Below are 26253 nucleotides of genomic sequence, written 5' to 3'. Positions count from 1 at the left end.
TACCGTACGTGACACCTTTGAGTTATATCTGATGACAACAATGAGTGTGCCAGGCTTGATGTGAGTTAGGTATGTGTGTGGGGGGGCTCTGTCAGTTGTTAGTGGTGGGCACCATGGTCACAGATGAGGCCTATAAAGTCCACTTCACACTACAAGTTGTAAACCGTCTTAAGGGAGGTAAAGTTTAGAGATAGTTAATGATGTCATGTCACTTTTATAAAGCAACTTTCCTCATTAGATCTCAAAGCACTTTACAAAGGGAAGTTTTATTATCCTCATTTTACAGATGGGGAAACAGGCAAAGAGGTGAAGTGATTTGTCCAAGGTATCCCAGGAGATCAATGGCAGAGCTGGAATAGGGTTCATGTCAGTGCTTTGCCCACTTGGCCACACTGCCTAATATGTTGATGCAACTCATAGGTTTTAAATCCGTTTCAGAATTGCGTTAAAGAACAGTGGTTGAGCTGTACGTGATGTTTTTGGTAAAGGCTTAATTTCAAGTATGGTTTACATATAAGTGACCTGGTTTAATTGTAGTCTAAACAGAGCTTTAGCAAAGTTTGTTGCAGATCAGTATTAGGAGTTAGTGCTCCAAGCCAATCCCCCAAAACACAGCAGAGAACCTAGTACTTGCATGTTACTGGCTGCAGCGGTTCTTCCAAACTGCTTAATGCAGGTCAGGTCAGTATAAACCAGTGGTGGGCAACCTGCGGCCCATCAGAGTAATCTGATTGCAGGCCGTGAGACATTTTGCTGATGTTGACAGTCCGCAGGCACAGCCCCTCACAGCTGCAGTTCTCCGCTCCTGGCCAATGGAAGCTGCGGGAAGCAGTGGGCTGCAAGGATGTGCTGGCTGCCACTTCCTGCAGTTCCCATTGGCCAGGAACAGTGAACTGCGGCCACTGGGAGCTGCAGGAGGCTGTGCCTACAGATGGTCGACGTCTGCGGGCCGGGAGACATTTTGCTATCAGATTACCCTGATGGGTAATGTTGCCCACCACTGGTATAAAATATGTCAGAAATCAGAGTTGGAACACACTTGATTATCATATAGTAAAGAATCCTAAAGTTTCTTACTCTGTTCTATGATGGCATTATAAAGCACATCTGAATTGGGTCCCAGGGATAGTGTGCATGTTCACACACTTATGAAAATGGTTTAACTTAACCACGTAAACTGTTTTGAAAGAGTTTAACTTTGTACTAGTGTGAGGGATGTTAAGACATGAGCAACACTGTATCTTAATTCTTCTTTTAGAAAGAGGGCCTATACCATAGGTGCTGATTCCGTGGGTGCTCCACAGAGAAAAATTAGTGGGTGCTCAGCACCCACTGGTAACCAAGCTCTCCCTACCCCCCAGCACCTCTCCCCTGCTGCCAGCCCTGCTGACCACTCCTTCCCCCTCCCTCCAGTGCCTCCCACCTGCCACGAACAGCAGTTTTGAAACATGCAGGTGGGGTGGGATGGGGAGGAGTGGGGCATGCTGAGGAGAGGGGGCGGAAAGAGGTGGGGTGGGGACTTGGGGGGGAAGGGTGGAGTGGGGGTGGGAAGAGGCAGGATGGGGGCGAGGGCTTGGGGGAAGGGGTGGAGTGGGGTCGGGGCCTGGGCAGGGGGAAGTCGAGTACCCCCCAGGTAGAGGGGAAATCAGCACCTATGCCCTATGCTCCTCTTACACTGGTGGAAAACGGGTGTGTGATCAGAACAAGAGTATCTGCTATAATAGAGACCAGTGAAGACATGGGGTGAAATCCTGGCCCTACTGAAATCAAAGGGAGTTTTGCCATTGACTTCAAAAGGGTCAAAAGAATTTCCCCTCTGTTTTTTTTATTGATTTCTCTAGACTTGCACCACAATACCGTTTAAACTAATCTTAGCTTTTTGTAACATTATTGTCAGTCTCATGTCTCTCATACATACTTTGTGGACGAAGTCTTCAGGATAATAATGTAGGCTTTTTTTTTTAATGAACGCTTACTTCCAGTGACGTCCTGAAATAAATTTGAGGCAAGTGCAGATTGACTATCCAGAAAAGTAATTGAAGTGTCAGTTTACTTGTCAAAAAAACCTCAGTATATTATCCAGTTCCAATATTTATTTTCAGATAAAATATTTGTCCTTAAAGATTGCAGTTGATTTCATTCCAGAAGGACTTTGAATGTCAAAAGAACTATTAACCTGACTTTTCATTCAAAAGAGATGTTCTGTTTATGCAATATATGATGAAACACTGAATTACAACTACTCTAATTGTTTTCATTATCACTCATTCGTTTCCTTACTGTGCCCTTTCTGTTGCCTCCGTTCTAGAGGAAAAAATGCTGAACTTTCAATCTCCTAAGTACATACACATTTTTTCTAAAGCTTGTAGATGGATGAGTGCTCCCATAAATATTTTGAAATCGTTGCACTCTTGATAAAATATTTTGCATCATATAGGTTGTAGTTAAATATGAATTACTGTTATCTTGATAAGCTTTACTCTGAATCCTGCTGTTTAGATCTCTCTTCTGTTTGAGATTTATAATGACAAATGACTTAATGCTTAATTTTTATAATTGAAAATTTATATAAATATGTTCTTCAGTGAAGTGACAGCTCTGGTTAGAGGTGGGTAGTACTGGCAGGTGTTATCGAAATCTTCTTCACAGGTCTGCCAGTGTACCGCATTGTGCATATTCAGCACTTCTGAAATTCACCCTCTGAATGTCTCAAGTCCAGGCTTGCCAGATTGTCATCAAATATTGTGCTGGCTTTTGCAGGGTGGACAAATGTTCTTTGGGGATGAGAATAAAATCACAAACTTACTTTCACATTTGATTTAGAAACCCAAGTGTTGAGGTGAAAGACAAGTCCTTTAACCCATAGATTGTTGCAATTCCCAGATTGCTAGTAAAATGGTTACATAAGGGTGTATTAAATTGCCATTTTTGGCTAAACTTCAGCATAAACTTTTTTTTTTAACAACCTGATGTCTTCTATTGTGGGATTAAGCCATGTTCTTGCAGAGGAATGGAATTGATGGTCTAGACCCTGGCCCTACAGTGACTTCTATGTGCCTATTCATAAAGTTAAGCACATTTGTAAGTCTTTGCAGAATTGGGGATTTACTGTCTTTAACTATTTTGATTCTACTGAGGATATAAAAGTTAATTTCCTGATTTGTCAGCACTTAGGCATTTTTGTTTTATTTTAAAAGTTGTTCAGAGAAGATAAACGCATCATTATAAGGTAACTACAGTACTACTGCATTTTATTAGAGCATAATGGAGCATACATAGGTAGTGAAAATAAAATATCGTCAAGAATGCGTTGTTATAAACTGGAGACATCTGCAACATATCCAGAATTCAGCAGTAAGTATTATTTCTCATGGTAGTACTGAACTGAAGGGGCATTTTAGGGATGATTCCAAAGAATATTCAGTTGGGCAAAGAAAATCATCTGGGGTAAATGAGAATATGAATACGAAAGACACTTTCAGCATTGAACTGAATAATATAATAGAGTGAATGTCCTCTTAGTTTATCTGTTTATGCCTGAATAAGGCTAATTTCGAATGGAATATATAGTTACTTTTTTCTGGTCAAAACAGGCATAATTTTAGTTAACTTCAGCAGGAGTTGAGGGCACTCAGCACTTGGTAGGATTGGGATCTTAATTCTGTGTTTTCCATCTGGCTTCAGTTATGTGCATGTATCGGGCTAGTCTGGGCTGTTCTGCTACCCACCTGTTCTTTGAATGGAACTGAATAGCTATGATGGAACACATGCCATTTTATTAGTCCATTGGTGGAGTTTTGCTTTCATAAATCAGAACACAAGCATCATGCATATATGTATATACAGTACATAATAAAATCCATTTATCCAGACTCCATCCCTTCTAAATTTATGTTGTCTGGTGCACATCACTTTCTCAGTTCCTTGTCCTGTATTTGAAAGCCAAATAGTCACATATTTTTGATCTTCTCCTAAACGCTTTTGACAAGTGGGATTTATAAATAGATTTTGGATAAATTATTTGCTTTAGATGATATAATATAATATGCACCTGAATGAAAAAGATAAGGCATCAAATCAGACATATTATTTAGCAAAATATTAAATTAATATTTGTATCACACTTATCCACCAATGTAGGGGATTCTTACTAATATTTCATGTAAAAATACCTTTTAAATGAGCAAGTGCCTAAAATATAGTCCTAGCTTTCCAAAAGGGCTTTCCATCCATTTATCATGAATTATTATTTGCTGTTCATTCCCTGAGTAGCCAAACGTATGCTACATTTCATATTAAAGAAAAGGTAATGGGAGTCTTTCTCACTGAAGTCAATGGACTGGGGTTCTACTCTCTGTCTTGAAGAACTAGTACACTAGAGAGCTTGATGTGAGTGGGAGTTGTGCTGACATGAGTTAGGTAGAGGTGTGACAAAGTCTGGGATGGGAAAATGATGGCGGTAAAGGTGGTGGAGGATAAGGATTACAAATACAAAGGCAGGAGTTTACCTCCGTAGAACTGCACATCTTGTTTTTAGTTCTAATCGAGTTTATCGTTAACTGCTACGTGCACACTGCTATGTGTAACTTTCTACTCTGTTTCAGTAATACTGAATGGCACCTACTATCTAAATGAAGATATTCAGTTTTCATTATAAAACCAATATTCCCAAATATTGCACATCTATCCATTGATTGATACCCACTGTTAAATATTTAAATGCAATATAACTTTTTTCTCTTTGTAGTTAATACTTTTACATATATGATTTAAATATTAAGTCTTTCTTCTGTGCCAAAGTATTCTGTTTTGATGGCAAGCTCTTTGCACAGGGACTGTCTGTTTCTGTGTGTAAGTACAACATCTAGGACAATGGATCTCAATCTTGATTGGAGCCTCTAGGGGCTTGTGCAGTACAAATATGTGCATAATAATAAAAATACTCATGACTCTTACCTAATGTCCATTGAGGCAGTGACTTTCTTATGCTTCCTAGCCAGAAATGAGCAGGTCAGTGATGAGCAGGGCTGTGAGGATTTGCTTTCTGCCATCATGCGGGAGCCTGGCTTCAAGGGAGCAGGAGAGAGTGCAGATGCAGTGCAGAGCACAGTTTCCATGCTCTCCCTTGGAGTAATGCAGCTCTTGGGGGATCTGCTAGTTTGGGGGAACTGAACATCCTGCTCATTCCATTCCTCTTTCATCATCATGGGAGAATTCATAGGAAACTCCAGAAGAAGAAACTCACATATTTTACTGTTCCCTGTATGGGCATGACCCACGTGTGGGATGAATGGTCCCAGTGACTCTATGCTTGTTGTGGATTGCCTGATAATCTGAAAGACTGTTTCATGATAATATTTTCCAAAAATGTTAACACACAACTTCTGTGCTGAACCAGATTGTGTCAAGTCATGTTTTGTGTTGCCAAAGGGCAATTCCTGCTCATTCTTAATCATAAAAGCATATGGGGAATTTTTTTTATGAGTAAGGTCAGCATGGTTTGGCCCCAAGAGGTTGGATTTCCAAGAAAGCAGAAGGAATTGCAGCATTTTGTGGCATGCATATCAATAACAATATACGCTGCTACACAGAGCTGCTCTTTTGACGGTGACATGCTACCTAACCTATTTCTTGAAACCGCTTGTTTTTGAAGCTACATTCATCTGAGGAGATTCTGACTTTGTCACATAAATTCTCTGTGGCTGAAGAGGTAATTGCATTTCTCAATATTTTGCTATTTGGAGGAGTAAAATGTACTTCCTGTAATTCCACATGGGATGGGTCTGAGAGTACGTTTTTGTACAGGATCACATTCCGGCTATAGAGAAACATCTTTTCCATTTATTTTAATTGCAGTTCTCTGAACTTACCATAACTCTTCATTGTCCTTTTATTATCTTTATTAAAATGCCGGAGTGGTGTAGTAGTTACAACAGGGAGCTGGGTTTCAAGGCCCCTGAGTACCGATTCTGGTTAGCTTCCCCCCCTCCCCCCAGTTTAGCTAGTTTAAAGGGACCCTAAGCTGCCTGGAACTGGCCACCTTGAGAATAGCACATGTAGGGAACGTTCCTTGGGTAGAGTACAGCTGGCAAAATGGCTCTTCTGCATGCCCTTGTGCCTCTTGTTATGAGGTGAGAAGGGAAGGGCATGTTAGTGAAGGAGGCTGTATGGTTGGAGTACAATTTACTGCCTCTGTTCTGGGCTGCGGCTGCCGCATGTAGAATTCCATCACTGGGGCCAGATTCTCAGCTGATGTAAATCGGCAAAGGTTCTTGGAGGTCAGTGGTGCTCACTGATTAACATCAGCTGAGGATCTGGCCCTTATTTATTACTAGTATAGTAGAAAGCATTCTTACCGCCTTTGTTTTACAAGAACTTCTATACATATCACTTTAGTACGTGTGTGTATATGTGTTTTAATACAGTGGTATTACCCTGCAAATTTATATCCAATGTATTTCTCATGCTAACCCTGAAGTCTGTCTCTGCATTACTGCTTTCTGTATCACACTTTTGTGTCTTGGCTGATTAAATCTCCATATTACCTTATGCTGATATGTACGAAATCTCATCACCTTTATATCTGCTCATTGCTTTCTTTCTGCAGTTTATCTCAAACAAACGAACACCCCCCTGCCCCGGAATCTCCTTTTATTTCCTGGCAAAATAAAATATCTTTAAAGTACAATAGATTCTCTCTTATGGTCTCTGGCAGTTGATTTTTGGTAGCTGAATCATACATTTGAGAGGGTAAGTATTTCTGAATGGAAAATTTCATAAAGAAGGGATTTAGGTGTTTATTTTATGAGCTTCAGGCTAACTTTCTAGAGGATGTTGCATCCCAATGAAAAATAATTAACTTTTTATTTGAATAAGGCTAAATTAGTCTTTGAATTGGTACAAATGTGTTTCTGAAGATTGTTGGTGGTAATATTAAATCTCTTCACTCATCTGGCCAAGTAGCTCTTTAAAAGTTGCAGCTACAGAAAAAAACAGTGTCACGAATGGCACCCTTAGTATTTCTGTTCAGCAAACTCGAGAGTTTAAAATAGAACTGGTAGAAACAAATCTACTTTTATCCTTACTTTTGTTAGTTTGAGATGTTTGAAAACTAGTAGGTTGATATACTTGGTTCTTTTTTCTGCTGCAAAGGGAAAGATAAAGACAAAATGCCTTGATAGGAGAAAGTTGATAAATTTAGTGCCAGATCTTGCTAACATTACCACCTGGCTCTGCAGCAGGCTGACCCATCCAAGGAAAATGCTGACCTGGTGCACAAGCTTAAAAAGAAATAGACATTACTCTAATGAATCCAGCACATAGTCCCAATTCAAGCCCATTTCAAGAGCGTACATCTTTCACCTCATCTAAAAGAAGTGAACTAATTTTATAGGGGAAAGAAAAGAGAGGTTTTTGCCTGAAAAACGTCTGCAGGATCTGGCTCATTATCTTTACTCATTAGAATCAATTTTATAAAGATTACTGTCCTCTAGAGATTTTCTTCTTCAGACCTGCTACTTAGCTCAGTAGGAGGATCTGTGAGACTGAAAACAGTCTTTTCTGAGTCCTTATGGAAAAATAAATCTTCTGTTGTGTGTTGATCAGACTTGCAAGCTTCATTGGGAGAAACAGACTCATTCTTCCTGATCTGGTGGGCTCTGGATGGTCAGACAGCTTTTAGAGTATGTCCTTTAGCATAGGGAGAATTCAATTATCATTCCCGTTTGATTTCCTCTGAATGAACTGCTAATGTACTAAATAGTTTTATTATTGGAACATTGCTATGAACCTTTTTATGAGCCTGTGTTTTTAGGTGTTTATAAATTTCTGGGGAAAAATTGGCTGTTTTGGCTGAAATTTCAGCTGCTTATTGTCAGTACAAAGGAATTGTTGTATAGAAAGAATTTTTGGTTTGTGTTTGTTTGGAGGAATGTCTGGTAAATTTATATCAAATTTGCTTGTTTCAATTTACAAACTAACATCAGGAAATTCAAAGCTCTGATTTCTGCAGCAGCCACAGTTAAACCATAGTACCATATATACATACACACAAACCTCATATAGTACCATACTTAAATAATTATGGTTGCTGTGGGAATCAGAGCTTTGAATTTCCTGATGCTTGCACACATGTGTAAACCGAATTTGTAATGCTTTATTTGGAGAGAGGTAGCTATGCGAACCATTGAGCAGATCCTAAGCTCATGTAAATCTGCATAGTTCCATTGATTTTACTGGAGTTACACTAGTTTATGCCACTTTTGGGACTGGTACAGCCTTTAATTTAATGATTTCCCACCCTACCCTCAGAAATATAGTTTCTTTGAATAAAATAAAATATATCTGTGGTGGAACCATAACTATGCCATATCTTTCTCAGTCATAGCATCACATTACATAGAATTGACTATAAATAGCTGTATATATTTTTTGCACTGTGTAGAATTAAATCATGGGCTTACGCTCTATTATATACCTAGGGTAATGCTAGAGTTTCACAAATGTCTGTCTTCATAAGTGATCTGTTTTTTCTCAAGTTTGGTAAAATTCCAATTGGCCTCAGCCTTTCAGAGAAATAATTTGCTGTATGGGACTGATTTGGGTTGCAGAGATTAGACTAGCCATGGTATACAGAGGAGGAGAAATATTTTCAACTTATTTATGTGAGTTTATGTAGAGTTCATGTCAGTTTTCAAACTGTTTCGAATGAGGTATCTTTGAATGCTTTCTAAAAGTAGTCATGGTGTAGTTTACTCACAGGCTATTTAGAAATTGTTCTTCTCCAGATCTGGCAGTACAACACTCAGGGGGCTGGGAGGAGAAGAAAGCCAGATGAAGACGGTCATCACAGTAGTAAAAAGGCTCTGGTAGAAGAGTAGAAAATCTCTTCTCTTGCAGCAGCCAAGTGGCTCTGGAAGGGGAGAGGAGCTTTTGGTTTTATCAGATACTTATCAGACTGAGACTGATATTTAAGACAGAGCCCTAAATTAGTGACATCACCCTGACTTACCAACAGCTGGCATGGGAGTGGGTTTTGCCAAACCATTATTTCTGGGTTTCACCCTCATTGTTCATATTTACTAGAGCTAGTTGAAAAAACTTCAGTGGAACAGTTTTCATTTGAAAAACGCAATTCCATCAAAATGGAAATGCTTTGCAAAATAAAGATGATTTTAACAACATTTTATTTTGGGAAAGGCAGGGTAGGAGAATGTAGGAATTCTTTTCTATGTTAAAGCAGTCCATTTTTTTTGCCATTTTTTGGAACAAAATGTTTTGATTTTTTTTCCTTTCAAAATGATGTTTTGGTTTGATTTTTAAATTTGGTGGTACAGTAATTCCTCATTTAGCGTTGTAGTTATGTTCCTGAAAAATGCAACTTTAAGTGAAACGATGGTAAGTGAATCCAATTTCCCCATAAGAATTAATGTAAATGAAGGGGTTAGGTTCCAGGGAAATTTTTTTCACCAGACAAAAGACTTTCTGTCTCTCTCTCTCTCTATATATATATCTACACATACACAGTATAAGTTTTAAACAAACAATTTAATACTGGTACACGATGATGATGATTGTGAAGCTTGGTTGAGGTGGAGGAGTCAGAGGGTGGGATATTTCCCTTACTGCTAAATGATGAATTAGCAATTGGCTGAGCCCTCAAGGGTTAACTTTCTCACTCTAAAGGCAGCAGGAATGGAGGGAGATATGCGCATTTCCCCTTTTAAGTACACTGCCTTGTTAATTAGATCAGCTTGCTCAGACCACAGCTGCTGCAAGCTCCCTCCATCCTGAGCCGTGGTATGTCCCCTCTGCTCTATGGAAGATGGGGTAAGCGGGGTGCAGGAGCAGAGGGGAGAGGACACCCTGACATTAGCCCCTCTCTTCTTTCCTCCCCCCCCACAGCAAGCAGGAGTCTTGGGGAGCAGCTCCAAGGCAGAGGGCAGGAGCAGCACATGGCAGTGGGGGGAGGGACAGCTGCAATTGCTAGCCTGTTGGGCAGCTGCAGGAAACTTAGGGAAGCGGAGAGCTGATAATTAAGGGGCTGCCAGTCCACCGTGGTTCCAAGCCCTCACCAGCTAGCTGCAATGGGCTGCTCTTCCTGCAAGCAGCAGGAACATTACATCACAACAACATTAGAAGGGAGCATTACACAACTTTCAATGAGTATGTTCCCTAATTGATCAGCAACATAACAACATTAACTGGGATGACATTAAGTGAGGATTACTATATTATAAAATAAAAATTAACTGAAATTGAAGTGTTTCTCATTTTTGTCTAAACAAAATGTTTCAAAACTCTTCAAAAAATCCTTTCCTGGAAAGTTTGGGTTTTGGGTTTTATTCTGAATCAGAATGAAAGCAACTACAGAATCTCGAAATCCTCCATAAAAGAGTATTTCTGATCTCCACCCAGATTTAATATCTATCTCTATCTTGCATGCCTGCAGTTAGTAAACTTCAAGACTTGCTCATTTCATTAAAGACTTATAATTTGCTATTTGATCCAAAATAGGAAACATTCCAATTTGTATTCAGTTATTGTAGAATTGGCCTTGTTCTTTGGCTAAGATAGTTATGCACTCAGGTCTTTTTTGCTTGAAAAATCATATACTGAATAATCAATTTTGGATAGCTGCCTAGACTGAGATTGCATCTTTGTCCTGTGGGCTGATAAATTCTTTAAATGGTAAATATGTGACCTAAACCTTCTTTCCCAAAATAAGTTTGCATGGAACATTTCCAGCAATTCTTCCATATTAGCCAGTTTTAATTTGATAAATTAATGTCTTATACTATTTCTGTAATATTGATACTCCAAGCTGTCCAAGGTATCATTATGGATAGTTAATTTTGGTATTAATGTGAAATCCTGATCTCCCCTCCCCAAGATGATTATAGATTAATTATTGCTTTCTTTAAACAGCTGTTAAAGCTATGTCAAACAGTACTGCAGGCAGGAGCGGTGCTAGGGTTTTTGGCACCCTAGGCGGGGGTCCTTCCGTGCTCTCGGTCGTTGGTGGCAATTCTGCGGTGAGGGGTCCTTCTGTGCTCCTGGTCTTCGGGGCACTTCGGCAGTGGGTCCCGGAGTGAGTGAAGGACCCGCCGCAGAATTGCCGCCGAAGACTCGGAGTGCGGAAGGACCACCCCAGTGCCGAATTGCCGCTGAGGGCAGCAAAATGCCACCCCCCCCGAATCCTGGCGCCCTAGGTGACCGCCTGGGTCGCCTAAATGGAAGCGCCGGCCCTGACTGCAGGATCAACTCATATTTGAGTGATCATTATTTAAATCCTCTTCTTGGCTTCTCACTTTGCTCTAGCTAACTTCTCTCAGCCACCTCTGTGTTTCTGCTTGCTGAATATCATAGTGATAGGAGACCAAGTGCTAGCTATGAAACTTACTTATTGCAGGTTCTTGTCCAGCTTTTAACACTCTTTAAAACTATCTTAATAATGACATCTTATATTTACATGACAGTATTCATTCACCGTTGAAGTGCAGCCAGTTACTTATCTTGGAAGCTCTCTGGGGCAGAGACTGTACTTTCTCTCTGTCTATGCCTACACAGCCTGAGGAAGTGAGCCTCCCAGCATTGGTCAACAGACTCAGGCTAGTGGGGCTCCCACTTGTGCTCTAAAAATAGCATTGCAGATAGCGCTTTGAAGTTTTGATTTGGGCTGGAGCTCAAGCTCTGAAGCCTGAGGAGAGGAGAGAAAAATAAATCATCCTTAAATGAAGATTAGATCTCTCTTTCTCGTCTCTCTTTAATAATAAAAGATAAAACAGTTTCATGACCATCTTTATTAGGATTTATAGTGTGATTAATTTGTTTGTCAACAGTTAAAAAATAAAATTTATTTAGTTGTAATTTATTTATTCCAACAAGTAAATGTAATAGTGATTCACTCTCCCTGCTGTTTCAGTGCATAGCCTTTAACAAACACTTCTTGTAAAGCTATTTGAATAAAAGTGAGCTAGTCTTTTAGAGTTTTGAGAATATTTTATAACACTAAAAAAAGGCACATTCACTTTTGCTTAGGCCCAGATCTGTAGATGTTCTAAATCGCCATCGATCCATTGGCTTAAATGAATGTACATGAGGATTTGGCCACTAGTGTTTAAGATATATCTTTTGTTTTCTCAACCCTACGAGACACATGTACTATAAACAGATAACTATGAATAAATGTCCATTTCTGTCTTTCTAATGACCACCACTGTGGGTTACAACCAGAGATCAAACCCATGATTGCCAGAGCTAAAAGCAGCACCCTGCCTTTTGAACTAAGGGAATAATTCTTCTAGCAGGCAGCCAGCACGTTAACTCTGTGGACTAGTCATTAGATGGGAATGTACAACACACTGAACAGTGGGTTTCACTGGCTCACAAATCAGTAGACTGCTTGAAGTCCTTGTGAGACCTTTGCATCAAGGGCTTGCAAGATTGGGCCCCACATCCATGCATACAGTGTTTTTTGCATCCTAAAGGAGAGGGAGGGGAAAAGGCCTCCATTATGTAATTATGATCTCCCCCCACCCCTTTGTATGCTCCTTCTGAGCATGGGTCTGATTTTGTGGCATCCTTTAAGTCAGTAGGAGCAAGGAACACTTACGGAATTCATCCCTATATTGAATTCTTACATAATAAATAATAGACTTGAGACCTAAGGAGCATACGATATTTATAAAAAATACTACATGTAACAACCTCATTCTTCATGCCTTATAAACAGTCTTACAAGGGCAATTTCTTTAGCTGGCATCTTTTTTGGGCACTATGTGCCTTTGCATTGTATGTGGAGTTATCTACTATTTTCAGCTTCAAAATTTCTTCGCTTTCCAATCAGATAACCCAAGAACATTGAGACTGTAACTGATTTTAGGGCTTGTCCACACAAACACGTAGTTTGTGGCAAGGCATGGTGTAAATCTACCCTGCACTAGCTTGCCGTGCACTAAGGCTACATCTACCCTTGTAACTAGGGGTGTGAGTCCCAGCTTGCATGAACCTACTCATTGAGTAGTGTAGTCATGGAAGCACAGACAGCAACAAGTGGTGGCACAGGCTAGCTGCCCTGAGTACATACCCGCAGGGTCAAGGTGGGTTTATACTCAAGTGGCTAGTCACTGCCCTGTGCTTACACTACCTAGTGTGCTAACTAGTCATTTCAGGGGTGTACAAGGGGATAACATGCAGAAGACATATTTGTGCCCCATTATGGAATGCTCCAGGAGTGGCCCATCATTGGTTTTCAAAAGAGCCAAGATTGGGGTGGACAGCTTCCTTCTTGTGGTCTCTTGCTGGGCACAGTTTGGTACCCGTGTGTAGGTCCTAGACCAGGGATTGGCAACCTTTGGCATGCGGTCTGTCAGGGAAATCTGCTGGTGGGCCAGGATGGTTTGTTTACCTGCAGCATCCGCAAGTTCGGCCGATTGCAGCTCCCACTGGCCACGGTTCACCGCTCCAGGCCAACGGGGACTGCAGAAAGCGGCAGGGGTTGAGGGTTGTGCTGGCCAGCTCAACAACCGCACCAAGAACTGCTTACACCTCTAGGTCAGAAGTAGCTGGATTGTCAGACAGCAGATTACCATGGAGTCTTATTTTAATCAAAATTATGGTGATGTAAAGCTGAAATAATTTCCTTGACGTTACAACTGTATAACATTTGTGTGAGATCAGAATCCGTCCCAGGAACTTTACAGGATGATCAGTGACACTACCTCTAATTCTCTGATCTGAGTTGAGAAACTGTATACAAATGTGATACTTGAACAGTAGTGTGTGCATACAGCAGTATTCTCTGTCCTAAGACATTTTAATGTGTCATCTGACTCACTAATAATAAAAGTGACCTTTTATTATTTGATTGGAAATCTATTAATACAGCTGTAGGCTTTTCCTCTGGCATTTCTCACCACACTGCTGTATCTGAGCACCTCACAAACCTTAATGATTTTAGCTTCACAATACTCCTGTGAGTTATGTTGAACTCTGTTTTACAGATGGGGAAAACTAAGGCACAGAGATTAAATGAATTATCCAAAGTAACACAGGAAGGCCATGGCAGGGCTAGGAATGGAACCCAGATCTCCAGCCAAGTTGTGTTAACCATAAGACCTCTGTAGTCTGGGTATCCTCAGGCAAACCTGGATGCCAGAATCTTTTCTGAACTTTGGACATTTGATTTTCCTAATTGGTAGCACCAGCTCTCTAGGACTCTGCACTTCTCTTCACCATATATTTTCCCAGGATAGTGTCCTTCACACCTACATAGTGCCTGACTGCTCTTTCTCAAGGTAACTGTGTTCAGAAGGATAATCAGTGAATTGGTGTATGTAAGTGAATACGTATTAGCAGCAAACAGACATGGACTTGAATGTACACATACTGGGCCAGACTCCTACCTGGAGTAGATTTGGTATACCGTCAGACAGATCTATGCTAGTTTATACCATCTGAGAATCTGCCCCCTTGCGTCTCATTTGCCTCTAGTACAGTGGTTCCCAAACTTTAACAACCTGGGAACACCTGTCACTAAATTGTGAAATCTCATTAACTCCCTCCTAAAAATGTATATTTCCAGGGATTTAAGTTTAAATTTCCTCAGTGTGATGGATGTGTTGCTTTGCTCTGCATAGTTCTTGGAAGTCCGGAACCACTGGAGAAAGATAGTCTCAGGTCTGGTTTGGCATCAAGTCTGTTTCTGTATTTGGTTTTTAGACGTGCATATGAGGAAAACACTTTCTCGCACAAGTATGTTGTTGAAAATGATGATAAAACTGTAGTAGCTTTTTCTGCCGGAAGGGGGTACTCGTTACTTAAACTCAGCCAAAAGTTGATCAATGACAGATTTCTGAAACTCCTTTTCAGTTCCTACTCACAGGAGATCTCAATCAATTTCTTTTTTTCCTCAGTGTTCAAGATCTGTGTTGAGAAAGTGGTATCATCAAAAGGGTTGTGAATCCAGTCATTATTGCCTGACATAGCTGGAAAGTATTCCCTGAAAGTTGTGCAAAGTCCTTTTTAGGTGTGCAGGTATATTGGTTTTAGTGCACTGATCCAACTGAAGTTTATATTCTGCCAGGAAGTTATGAAGGTTACTGAAACCCTCAGTTTGATTGTTTTCCAAACAACTTTCCTAGAACTGCAACTTCTTTATCATGGATTCAACTCGCTCTTGCACATTGAAAACTGTTATACTGAGGCTCTGAAGAGATAAATTTAAGTCATTAATTCTTGAGAAAACATCTGCTAAATAAGCTAGGCTCTAGAGCCAGATTTTATTTTCCATACAGCTGCCAAGGTGGAAAGGGTGGTTGTTGGGGGAAAAAAACTAGGATTTCCGTTCTAAGCTCAAACAAGTACACAAGGATTTTGCCCTGTGAGAGCCATCTAACTTCAGTATGGGTCAACAGACAATTGTGTATACTACCCATTTCTTCACAAAGTGTGTGAAATATTCTGGAATTTGTTGACTGTGATTTTATGAAATTCACTATTTTCACTGCATGGTCCAGCACTTCCTTCAGTCCCTCAGGCATGTGTTTTGTTGTGATGGCTTGTCTATGGATACTGCAATGAGTTTGAGAGACTTTTGATGCAACCTTTTTTTGTTCGAGCTACAAATCCAGTATACTTCCCCGTCATTGATGTGGCCCCATCAGGGCAAATGCCTAGGCAACGAGACCAATCTATTTCCTTTTCTTGAAAATATGTATTAGTCAGACTGAAGATATCTTCTCCAGTTGTACATTCTTCCAGTGGTCGGCAAAACAACAAGCCTTCTTCAGCCATACCTTCATTCACATAATGTATAAACAGTAGCAAAATAGCTAGATTAGCTTCATTAGTTGATTCATCCAAATGTATAGCATAATATGGACTATTTTTCACTCTATGTACAATTGTAGTCTCTACATTATTTGACGTCATTAATTCTTCATGACAACATACTATTGGACGAAGGTACCATGTTAGTCCTTTTTGCAGCTTTTTCTCCGAGCATGCAATGAACTACGTCTTTTATACATGGACCAATCAAGCTCTCTGCTATGGTATTGACTTCTGATGCTTTTGCTACTTGGTAGTTCACGCGCGGTATAATGCTTCAGGTGCATTTTCATTATCAGAACTTGCTTTGGATATAAAACTGGTAATGTCACTTTTCCTCTCAGCTAATTTTCTTGAAAAAATCAACAGGCTTGTTGAGTTGTGCAGGATGCCTAGTTTCTAAATGGCGCTGAAGTAGAGAAGGTTTGGGGCTGCTGTTTGCTAGAACATCACCACAAATCACATACAGTGGTTTTGGATGTTCTTGATCACCAATACATTTAAAGCCATATTTTATATAATCATCATCATATTTTCTTTTCTTTGTAAGTGACTCTCCAGGATTATCATGATCATTAGACCTAGATTTTCCACAGTGTGGACTTGAGGAAACACTAGCTGATTGCAGCCCTTATTCCCGTGAGTAATCTTTACTCATACAAATAGTTCTACTGACGTCACTTTCACTTTTTAAAAACAAACAAACAATAAAACAGGTGCAACATTTCCTTTTTCTCCTGTTAGCTTTCTTATCCACAGTTCTATAGAAAAGCCACACGCTTGGTTTTAATTTAACTACAAGGGCCACATGCACAGTTAGTGCAAAAGAGCACATCCCATCTACACCAGATGAGGATATGGCCCATAGTTTCTAAAATAGGGAGGAAGAGATCATTAGGGAAAAATAGAAGCTGTAGTCCAAATATTGTTGTAAATACTGCAGTGTAAAACTAGGTGTGTATATGTGAGTGGCAACAGAAGCACATGCACCATGTGATGTTATTCTGAGAACTCCTTGCTTTTTAATTGACTAATATAAAATAAGAAATCAAATAAAAATGTAATTATTGCATGGACTCTGTTTGGCTCAAGAGTAACTTCCATTCTCCATTTACAAGCTGTGACACTTTTATAGCAGTGCTATAGGTAAGTTGGTGTCAGCACATCTTTGATAACTCTTATGGTTCAGGGAATATAACATTATAGATAAAAGATGTATATGACTTCTTAATTCCATTGTTGATAAAATGCTACAAAATTGAATCTTCTAGGCAGCTTGTACGGACTGTTGCAGCTTTATGTACAGTACATGGCCTCTTATAAATGTCAGTTGTTCAGACTTCTGGAAGAGCAAAATATTTAAATAACTTTTTGCAGGAATAAAACGCACACTGATTATTTTTCCACAAGTTTTTGTGGAGATATGCAGCACTACCTTGTTACTGCCATGTGCGATTTAATGATAACATGTAATTTGGCTACAACTCTATTACTGTATTAAAGCTTGTCAGACCATGCACTTCTACAGATAGGATCTTGTCTGTGGTGAAACTTATGGGAGGGGGAAGAGAATTCTGCAAACTCTGCAAGGTACATGAAGGCTCCCCTCAAGGGGACTGAGGGGCACATACAAAGCCCGTGGAGCCTAACAATCTATGGGGGGGGAAAAGTTGCTCCAACCCATAGATTCTTATATTTCCATCTAGAAAGTGGGATCCTAAGCCAGTGCTGGTGCTAGCCCAGTGGGGGCCCTGAGCAGAATATTTTTGTGACCCTCCCCCTCCCCCCAGCACATGCTAATAATTAATAGGGGGCTTCCTTGACCTGCTTGGGCCCTAAGCAATTGCTTAGTCTGCTTATGCCTAGCACCAGCTCTGCTTTCCAGACCCAACCTCTTGGCCTGCTTTTATGCAGTTTTTTGCAGCACAGGAGGGAGCAGTGGGAGAGAGATGGGTTTGGAGAGTTTAGGCTTAGTGTACAAAAGCCAGTAACGCAGTATGTCCTGTTTCATAACTAGCTGTGAAATGTGCTTTTTGTTTTGACTGGTTGGTTTGTAGGTCTCTAAATAGGAACAGGAAGGCGACTTGCCATTTAGCCTATTAGTTGTTCTCATGGCATCGAGATCCAACTGGAAGTGAAACACAAGCTATGTGATATTTATATTTGGAGCGTGATGTGGAATCTTGGCGCCTTTTAATTTTAGTTGCATCAAGGGAGGCCTCTATGGGGGTACCAACCTTCTGCAGAGATCTGAAGGATGTAAAGTTGGGCTGAGGGGGGATTTATAGCTATTGAGGAAAATGTTTTAAATTTTTTTCACCAGACATGTTGGGTGTTGCAAAATGAGCCTGCGTTTTGTGAAACCTAACATAGGAAGAAGAGGTGGAGCTGCTACTCACTGCAGATTATCCTCTGACTCTGCAGTATTAAGTTCTTTGGTTCCACATATTCTTAATTTCATGGGCAGGGAATTCTCAGGTTGTTCATCTGCCAACCTCCTCCAACAGAACCTGGGCTCTCCCTTCTCACTTTTGTTTTCTGAGGTTAGGGGTTGGGGATGAGTATGCAAGTGGCTTCCTCCAGTTATCTTGCTCTTCCTGCACCTTTTCTGTGAGGATCTAACAAAGTCGCCCCCTGCCTCTCACCATAACAGAGGTTATTCTGGGGCAGGAAGCAACAACATGACTGAGGCACGCTTCTCCAAGGCTTGCTGCTCTGGCTGTTTAAATACTATGGGGCTGAAATACTTATGGTAATGCCAGTTATGATAGGATTTGGGGATGGTTTGCTTCAGTTAGCCCAGTGCAATATGGCTGCCTCATAGTTCTTAAAAGTCTGGGATAGCAGGCATAGAAGGAGTGTTTTTCTGGGCCCACTTAGCTCAGACTGTGGATGGGCTAGCCACCAGAAAGGCCTTACTTGGATTTGGAAGGTGGTATTGGCTTTTGCTGCAGGCTTCCTGATAAAAGAAGATGGGAGAAAATAACTTGCTTCTCAAAGAGCAATGGAATTTAGTAGGCAATTGTGCCTCTTCAGAGAGAACCATAGTTAAGTATGGAGATAGCCTGCACAACTGGAAGTGGTCTAATGGAGAAAGAGACTGGGAAGATTTATTCCCCCCCAATCCTCAAGCTTCAATGGGGGTACGTGGCCCAGGATCCCCATTGGGTTTGGTTGCTGGTTGGAGAGATGTGAGACAACCAAGTCTGAAGTAGTGAATTATTGTAATGTTACATTTATCTTTAAGGAATATGTTTCTGCTTATGATAACCTCACAAATCATCGTGAACTCTTCATGTAATAAATGTACATAATGCTTAGTGATTAGCAAATCAAGTTCTCTTCCTAATACTGAAATGATAAAGTTCTAGTGGATTTGGAAATGCATTTGCTCATGTCTAGTGCAAATACTATTAAGGAGGGCAAGGGATTATTTAACATGATCAAGGAGTAATGGGCATAGCTGTGGTAGTTAACATGTTATGTCTGTCAACTGTATAGTACACATTATTTGCAAATACAAATTTCCACTATCTAGTAATGAGATAAAGTTAGAGGCACTATGATAATACGAATGAAAAATAAATATGTTGAGAGAGAAAAGAAAAACTTAGGCTAAGTATCAAAAATCCTTTCCTTTTGGTGACGTCTATGAAATGGAAATAATCTTCCAAGGAAAGTAATGGGAGCTCTGTTACTGGGCACATTTAAAACAAGACTTAGGGTGACCAGATGTCCCGATTTTATAGGGACAGTCTCAATATTGGTTGTTTTTTTTTTAATATGGGCTCCTATTACCTCTGTCCCAGTTTTTCAAACTTGCTATCTGGTCACCCTCTAGATTCGACAAAGCACTAAAAGCATATCTGATTTATCATGTATTTATCATAATAGTGTCTAGGCACCCAGTTCAGTTAATAAAATGAATCCTGAATTATTGTGTCTGAACAGACTCTATTAACTCTTATTCTCCCATACAGGGGAGGGTATCTCATGAACATTATATGTAGGCGTTTAGAGGTCAGAACAGGGTCTTTTTCTTCTTCCTCCCCAGACAGATTGTTCTACAATCTGGCATTGGCAAGAGAATAGACTTAATTATCTGCTAGGCATTTCCATCACTGGCTTCTCTGAACCTGATTTCCAGAATCTTTGGTAATCTTGCATTTGGTATAGCAATTTGCATGCTTGCATGGCTAGATTCTGATCTGACTGGTTTTATGTCAGTGTTACTCCATTGACTTCAATGAAGTTATTCGTCATATACTACTTTTAAGTGGGATTGGAGTCCAAACATATGACTAATAATCAGAAAATGTTATTTTCTCTTTCATTCATTGAACTTAAGCTGGAACTCTATGTAGAAAGTATTTTAAATAACATGGTTGTGAAGCAAAGTTTTATAGTTATGAAAATATTATAGATAATATCTCTTTATCGCAACATGTTCTATGTAAGGATTCCAAAGCTGAGTTATTTCAGCACTTTGTAGAGTATATACATAACAATTTTTATTTGGGGGTTTGCATATGTCCATTTCTTACACAGACCAAACTTGTAGATTAACTGTCCTAGCAGTTACACCTTACCAAATAATGTAAACCATAAATATTATATATCCAATTCAAATATTTTTTCCTGATCTTAAAATGATACAAAGGAATAAATTCACTATTAAAGTAAATAATATTTCCCTATTTCAGCACTATAAATAATGGAAAATTGATCCTCCTTAAAAGTGATTAACACTAGAATGGAAGAGAATCATAGAAGTTGTATAGATTAGTATTCTAAAATTCACTATGCGTGTGGAAGAAAAAAACAATACACAGTTTTAATAAAATCAAAATAGAGAAATTCTGTTTCTTGGAAAGCTATGCAATCCCTTTCCCCAAAATGTACAGAATTCCAATTTGGATTGCTTAAAATTGCAGAATCCAGATTTGAACAATAACAGATGGATCTTTAGAAAGTACATGTAAATAAGAGACCTTGGGGTATGTTTGAAAACTATAAATCTCTATTTAAAAATCATATGGTGAATAAAATACACACTTATATGATATCTGCTTTTTCAATTCTTTATACCGTTGTTTTAGCTCTAATTCTGCTACTTTTTCTTGTGCTTCCTTTTGCTGTAAACTAGTTTTATGGAATGAGTAAGGTGTGTGTGTGTGTGTGTGTGTGTGTGTGTGTGTGTGTGTGTGTGTGTGTGTGTGTGTGTGTGTGTGTGTGTGAGGTTTGCAGAATTGTGCTTCTAATAAATAAAATGAAAAGCTTCCTGAGAATAGATCCCATGCAGAAGCCATAAGAGTCCTCCAAGTCTCGATGGACTGTTGATGTCAGAAAGGAATATGCCCAATGACTGTAGAGCGAAAAGCAGGTTCAGAGAAGCTGGCTTAAAGCTGTTTATACTGGCATGGCACTCAGACATTCCTCACTTTCATACCAATTCCCAGCCATCTTCCTGCCAAGCTTACCAGCTTTTTTTCAGACAGTCTCTATGGGTCCTCCAGTTCACTCCTTCACATGCTCATACAGAAACATTATACAAATAAATGCAGTCACATTTCAAGTTCTTCTCTGTTGCACCCTTCAATTTATAATCAGATGCAGTGCGCTACCTCTTTGCAGCAAACCAGATTCAGGAGCCGGGAATACAACAGGTTATTTTAAAAATGTCAGATAAACAAGTTGGATTCTTCAACAGTAGTTTTCTTTCCTCACTCACTCTTCTTTTTTTCCTTTTCTTTTTTTCCATTCCCTGTTTGTACAAATGCCAGACTAGCACTTGAACAGACTGACCTATCCTTACAACACCTAATAGATCAGTGTAGTCACAGTGTCAGTTATAAAGTATCTTGTTTCCTAATTACTTTTCTAACTCACTTTATGGGCTTTGGAACTGGTTCCCAATAGTGCTGCATCCTTTTTGAGTCTGAGAATTTGGACCTTGTACTCCTGCTAAAAATGTCTGGTGCTTTTAATGTTATTAATCTAAAGAGACAATTTAACATTCCCCAGCAGACTGACTCAGCCAGAGGAATCCAGGTTGCAAGTCCCTGGTGGCAGAAAGCCTACATGGAGAGGCAGATGTCTCAGTGGCACAAGACTCTGTCAGCCTTTGCTTATTGGGTGGTGTGTCAAAGCTACCCACAGCAGCCCAGAAAGTGGTGAGGCTAGCCAGGAAGAGAGGACATGGTCATGGTGCCTTTGAAATGCATTGAATCTGTGTCTCTCCCAGGCTTCCCCTGTCAGAAATGGTCCTGTTGAATGGCATCTGGAAGTGAAAACTGCCTTCCTGTGAGGGAACTACAACGGCAGGCAGTAGCAGTAATGCTGGAATACAGGTGTAATTTTCTCCCAGTGCTTCTGAGGATGAATGAAATCCTCTGAGTGTTCATTAGCAAGAGGGGATGGATTATTGGCCTAAGCATCAGGTGTGCAATGTATATAGGCTCTTAGGATCTGCTGGTTTGAATCTTGGCAGAGGCAGCTCAACCCTTTGTCTTTGAGGTAGTTAAGTTGCATTCCATTGTAGTTTAATGTGCATGGAACTTTAGAAAACGAAGGTCCTGTGCTCTCTAGACAGATTTATATTTTCAAAATGTGAGAGGCTAGGTCTATGTGTAAAAATTTCCCAAGTGAAAATGGCCAATATCTGTATAAATGAAAATCTACATCTAGAGAATCCATGGCATATTTTGCAAGCCCAAAGATTTACCTTGGTATCATTGGCCACTATATCTTCTCCTCCCTATTTTGCAGCCAGCCAGCCCCCTTTGCAGGGGTGGTTGCATTTTAGTAGCTAACCATTAGAACTGTGCAGAGACAGGTAATTCTATTTCATAGAGGATTTCGGTTGTTTGAAACCTAGTTCCATTCCAATTGGGAATGAAAACCAAAAATTCTAAAATTCTTTGCAAAAGGGAATGGAGTTCCAGGGCAGTTCTTGGGGAGGTGTGGGTGGGAGGGGGTTGCCAAGAATCCAGGTGGCCTCACTGGCAGAAAGCTAGCCAAGGTACTGAACCCGGCCTGGGTTCTGCTGGAACTTCAGCAAAATTGGGCTATCCTTGCAAAATGATCTGATTTTGCTGAATTAGCAGATTTTATTGAAACAGTGCTCTGCTGGAAATTTTCTGATTACCTCCATTAAACATAGATATTGTTTATAAGATCATTTTGGGATTTTTCTGGATTGAAACGTGCTATGTTCATACAAAGTATTATTTTGTTATTGAGCATTAATCTGTGGGAAGATTATCAGATAATGCTTAGAGTAATTTGAAATAATCACTTCAGTTATTTGCATGCTGTTTTAAAATGACTTTCTAATATTTAATTAAAAATATTCCATTTTCCAGGTGACAATGGCCAATATTGGAATAAATGCAGATCGTTCAATGGAAACCTGTGAAACAATACTTGTTGTTCTCCGAATGGCAACGTGGAATCAAATATTAGATCCCTGGGTATACATTCTTCTAAGGAAGGCTGTGCTGAAAACCCTCTACAAGATTGCTAGGAGATGCTGTGGAATGCACATCATGAACTTGCATATGTGGGAACTCAGCTCCATCAAGAATTCTTTAAAGGTTGCAGCTATTTCTGAGTCACCAGTTAGTTCCAAACAAATAAATCAACAGCCACTTAGCTCAACAGGGCAATAAAATCAAACACAGCTTATGAAGAAGTAATGGGAGTGTAATGATCATACCCTGAGAACACCTTCAAATTTGTTAGTCTTTGTGGTAATATGAGGGTAACTGGTTTGGTATTTGTTTCAAATTGTGAGTGGTTTGGTCTTATTGTTTACCAGTTTGATATTGTTATTCCAAGATGTGCCCTTGAGTAACTGTGATCACTCTCAAAACACTTTTGGGTGAAAGAAGTGTCTTTCAGAAATGGGGTTTAATCAGACAAGACAGATTTCAGAGTGGAGTTAGTTCCACATTACCGTGCCTGCAGCAGCAAAAACACATCGTCCACTGACTACAGAGCCCAATGGCAGAAACTGTTAAGCTGGGTGTCGTGAGTACAGATGGTCACCAGCACTAGGCTCAAGGAGCACGTGAAGAGAGGGAAGAACTTGTTGGTTGGTAATAGGGTAATCTTTTGTCAGATAGTGGCACCTCAGTAGTTAAGTGTCTTCATAGCTTTTTAAGGTCAGAAGGGATAAGTATGATCATCTCGTCTGACCTCGTACATAACATAGAACCCCTCTGAATTAATTCCTGCTTCAAATCCAATAAACAAGAACATATCTTTAAAATAAAAAACCAGTCTTGATTTTAAAATGTGCAGTAATCCACTGAACTCTTGATAAATTATTCTGATGGCTAATTACCATTAGAATATAATTTCTAACTTTGTTCTAGTTTCAACTTTCAGACATTGGATCTTCTTTTGTATGACAGATTGAAGAGCCCTCTGTATCAAATTTCTGCTCCTCATGTAGGTACTTATAGACTGTGATCAAGACACCTCGTCTCTTCTCTTGGATTAGCTCCTTGAGTCATTTACTGTACAGCATGTTTTCCAATCCTTTAATCATCCTCGTGGCTTTTCTTTGAACCCTCTCCAATATTTCAACAGCCTTCCTGAAATGTGGACACCAAACTGGATACAGTATTCCAGTAGCAGTTGCACCAGTGCCAAATACAGAGGTAATATAACCTCTCTACTTGATGTTCCTCTGCTTATACTTTTAAGGATCTCATTAGCACTTGTGGCCACAGTGTTGCCCTGGGAGTTTGTGTTCAGCTGATTATCTGCTATGACCCCTCAGTCCTTTTCAGATCCACTGCTTCCCCAGATAGAGTCCCCCATCTTGTAAGTATGGTCTATGTTCTTTGTTCTGAGATGTACTGTATGACTTTACACTTTGCCATGTTAAAATGCCTGTTTGCTTGCACCGGTTTATCAAGTGCTCCAGATCACTCTGTATCAGTGACCAGTCCTCTTCATTATTTACCACGCTCCCAATCTTTGTGTCGTCTGCAGATTTGATCAGCAATGATTTTGTTTTATTCCAGGTCATTGATAAAAATGTTAAGTAGCATAGGGTCAAGAACGGATCCCTCAGTGATTGCTTCTGTTTATAATTACATTATCAGACTCAAACTCGGCATGTAGTTTCTCAGGACAGATGAGAATTATGAGCCCAGTCCTGTAACTCTTACTTATATGAGTACTCCCATTGAGGTCAGCAGCAAACAAATTTAGACCTAAACCCATGTGAGCCTACGTAAAGAACAGAGTTGATCAAAAAACAGTAACACATTTCTTGAAAGGTGCCACAGATGCATCTGCAAAAATACGTGTACAGTACGCCTGTTTTATCTGCAGAGGCCCACGCTGATGCATGCAGACAAGAATTTGCATGAACAAAATGAGCACCTGTGTGAGCAAATATAGGTGGTATTTGTGGGAGCAAGGAGTACTCTCAATTTTTGCAGGTGTATTTGTGCCTTCCTTTGCAAACGTAGGATTCAAGGCTGAAGGCTGAATGCCTACAGTGGAAGCTGAGTACCTCAGTACCTATGTTAGAGGCACCTTGAAAAAAGGGCCCTTCGCAATTAATTTTACCATATCATTTTTATATATAGCCTGTATGCTTATTGTTGATCACTCATTTGATATCAAAGTACAATGTAAATTTCAGTTCCAACTGTCTGAATGTCATTTGTTCAATATTATGAAAATAAAAAGTACAGTAATCTACATTCCTATGTCATTTAAGTAATGCTACTAGTTGCAAATTATTACATGCCAAGGATCAGCTGAGTATTTTGGAAGTCCTTGTACTAACACTAGGTAGATATTCATTTTATACTCATAAGGGTATCATCCTCCCCCCATTGAGGTCAGTGGCAAAACCCTTAACTTCAGTGAGAATAGGATCAAGCCTGTGGAGACTGTGGGAATTCACACAGGATTGTGCAGTCAACCTGTGACGTTATTATGTAATAGGCAGGCTTTCTTGAAGAGCAAGAGATTGATACGAATGGTAGCATTGCTATGCAGTATCTACTGAATATGATCCATAGGAGAAGAATGTACAGCTGCAGTCCCCAGTGTTATCCGAGGTTGGATGAAACACGTTGTAAGAAGTGGTGGAGTGTAGTGGAATAATCAACTTTGCCAGGTGATTGAAAGGTGTATCCTTTCTCACATTTTTCAGCAAAAGACATGTGACTGGCTTGGATGTGGAGAGAATTACTAACCAATGCATATAATCCATCAAAGACAAAAAAGCACTCAATAAGCACTTATTAGTCTATCATTGTAGCATAACTGATCATGCTTATTCATTTCCTTCTAAAAACAAGAGAAGAGTCACAGAGAAGAAGTTTTGATTTTGTGACTGTACTGTGTTATTACAAAATGGAGGTAGAGTAGAGTTTCTAAGTAGGAAAGAGT

General features: G+C 39.8%; 1 protein-coding gene across 3 annotated transcripts in view; it reads left to right on the top strand.

The window, feature by feature from the left end:
• Nucleotides 1-24064, top strand: part of PTGFR (prostaglandin F receptor) — a 29745-nt gene extending 5681 nt beyond the window's left edge. For all 3 annotated transcript variants that reach the window (XM_030573966.1, XM_030573964.1, XM_030573965.1), the window contains exon 3: nt 23196-24064. In XM_030573966.1, coding sequence (XP_030429826.1) covers nt 23196-23501 — 306 coding nt within the window. In that variant the 3' untranslated portion in view covers nt 23502-24064. The remainder of the gene's footprint in view (nt 1-23195) is intronic.
• The last annotated feature ends 2189 nt before the right edge of the window (nt 24065-26253 follow it).

Source organism: Gopherus evgoodei, chromosome 8 (assembly GCF_007399415.2).
Source record: "Gopherus evgoodei ecotype Sinaloan lineage chromosome 8, rGopEvg1_v1.p, whole genome shotgun sequence".
Lineage (NCBI taxonomy): Eukaryota > Metazoa > Chordata > Testudines > Testudinidae > Gopherus > Gopherus evgoodei.
The sequence above is the reverse complement of the archived record's forward strand: the minus strand, read 5'-3'. Positions and strand labels throughout refer to the sequence as shown.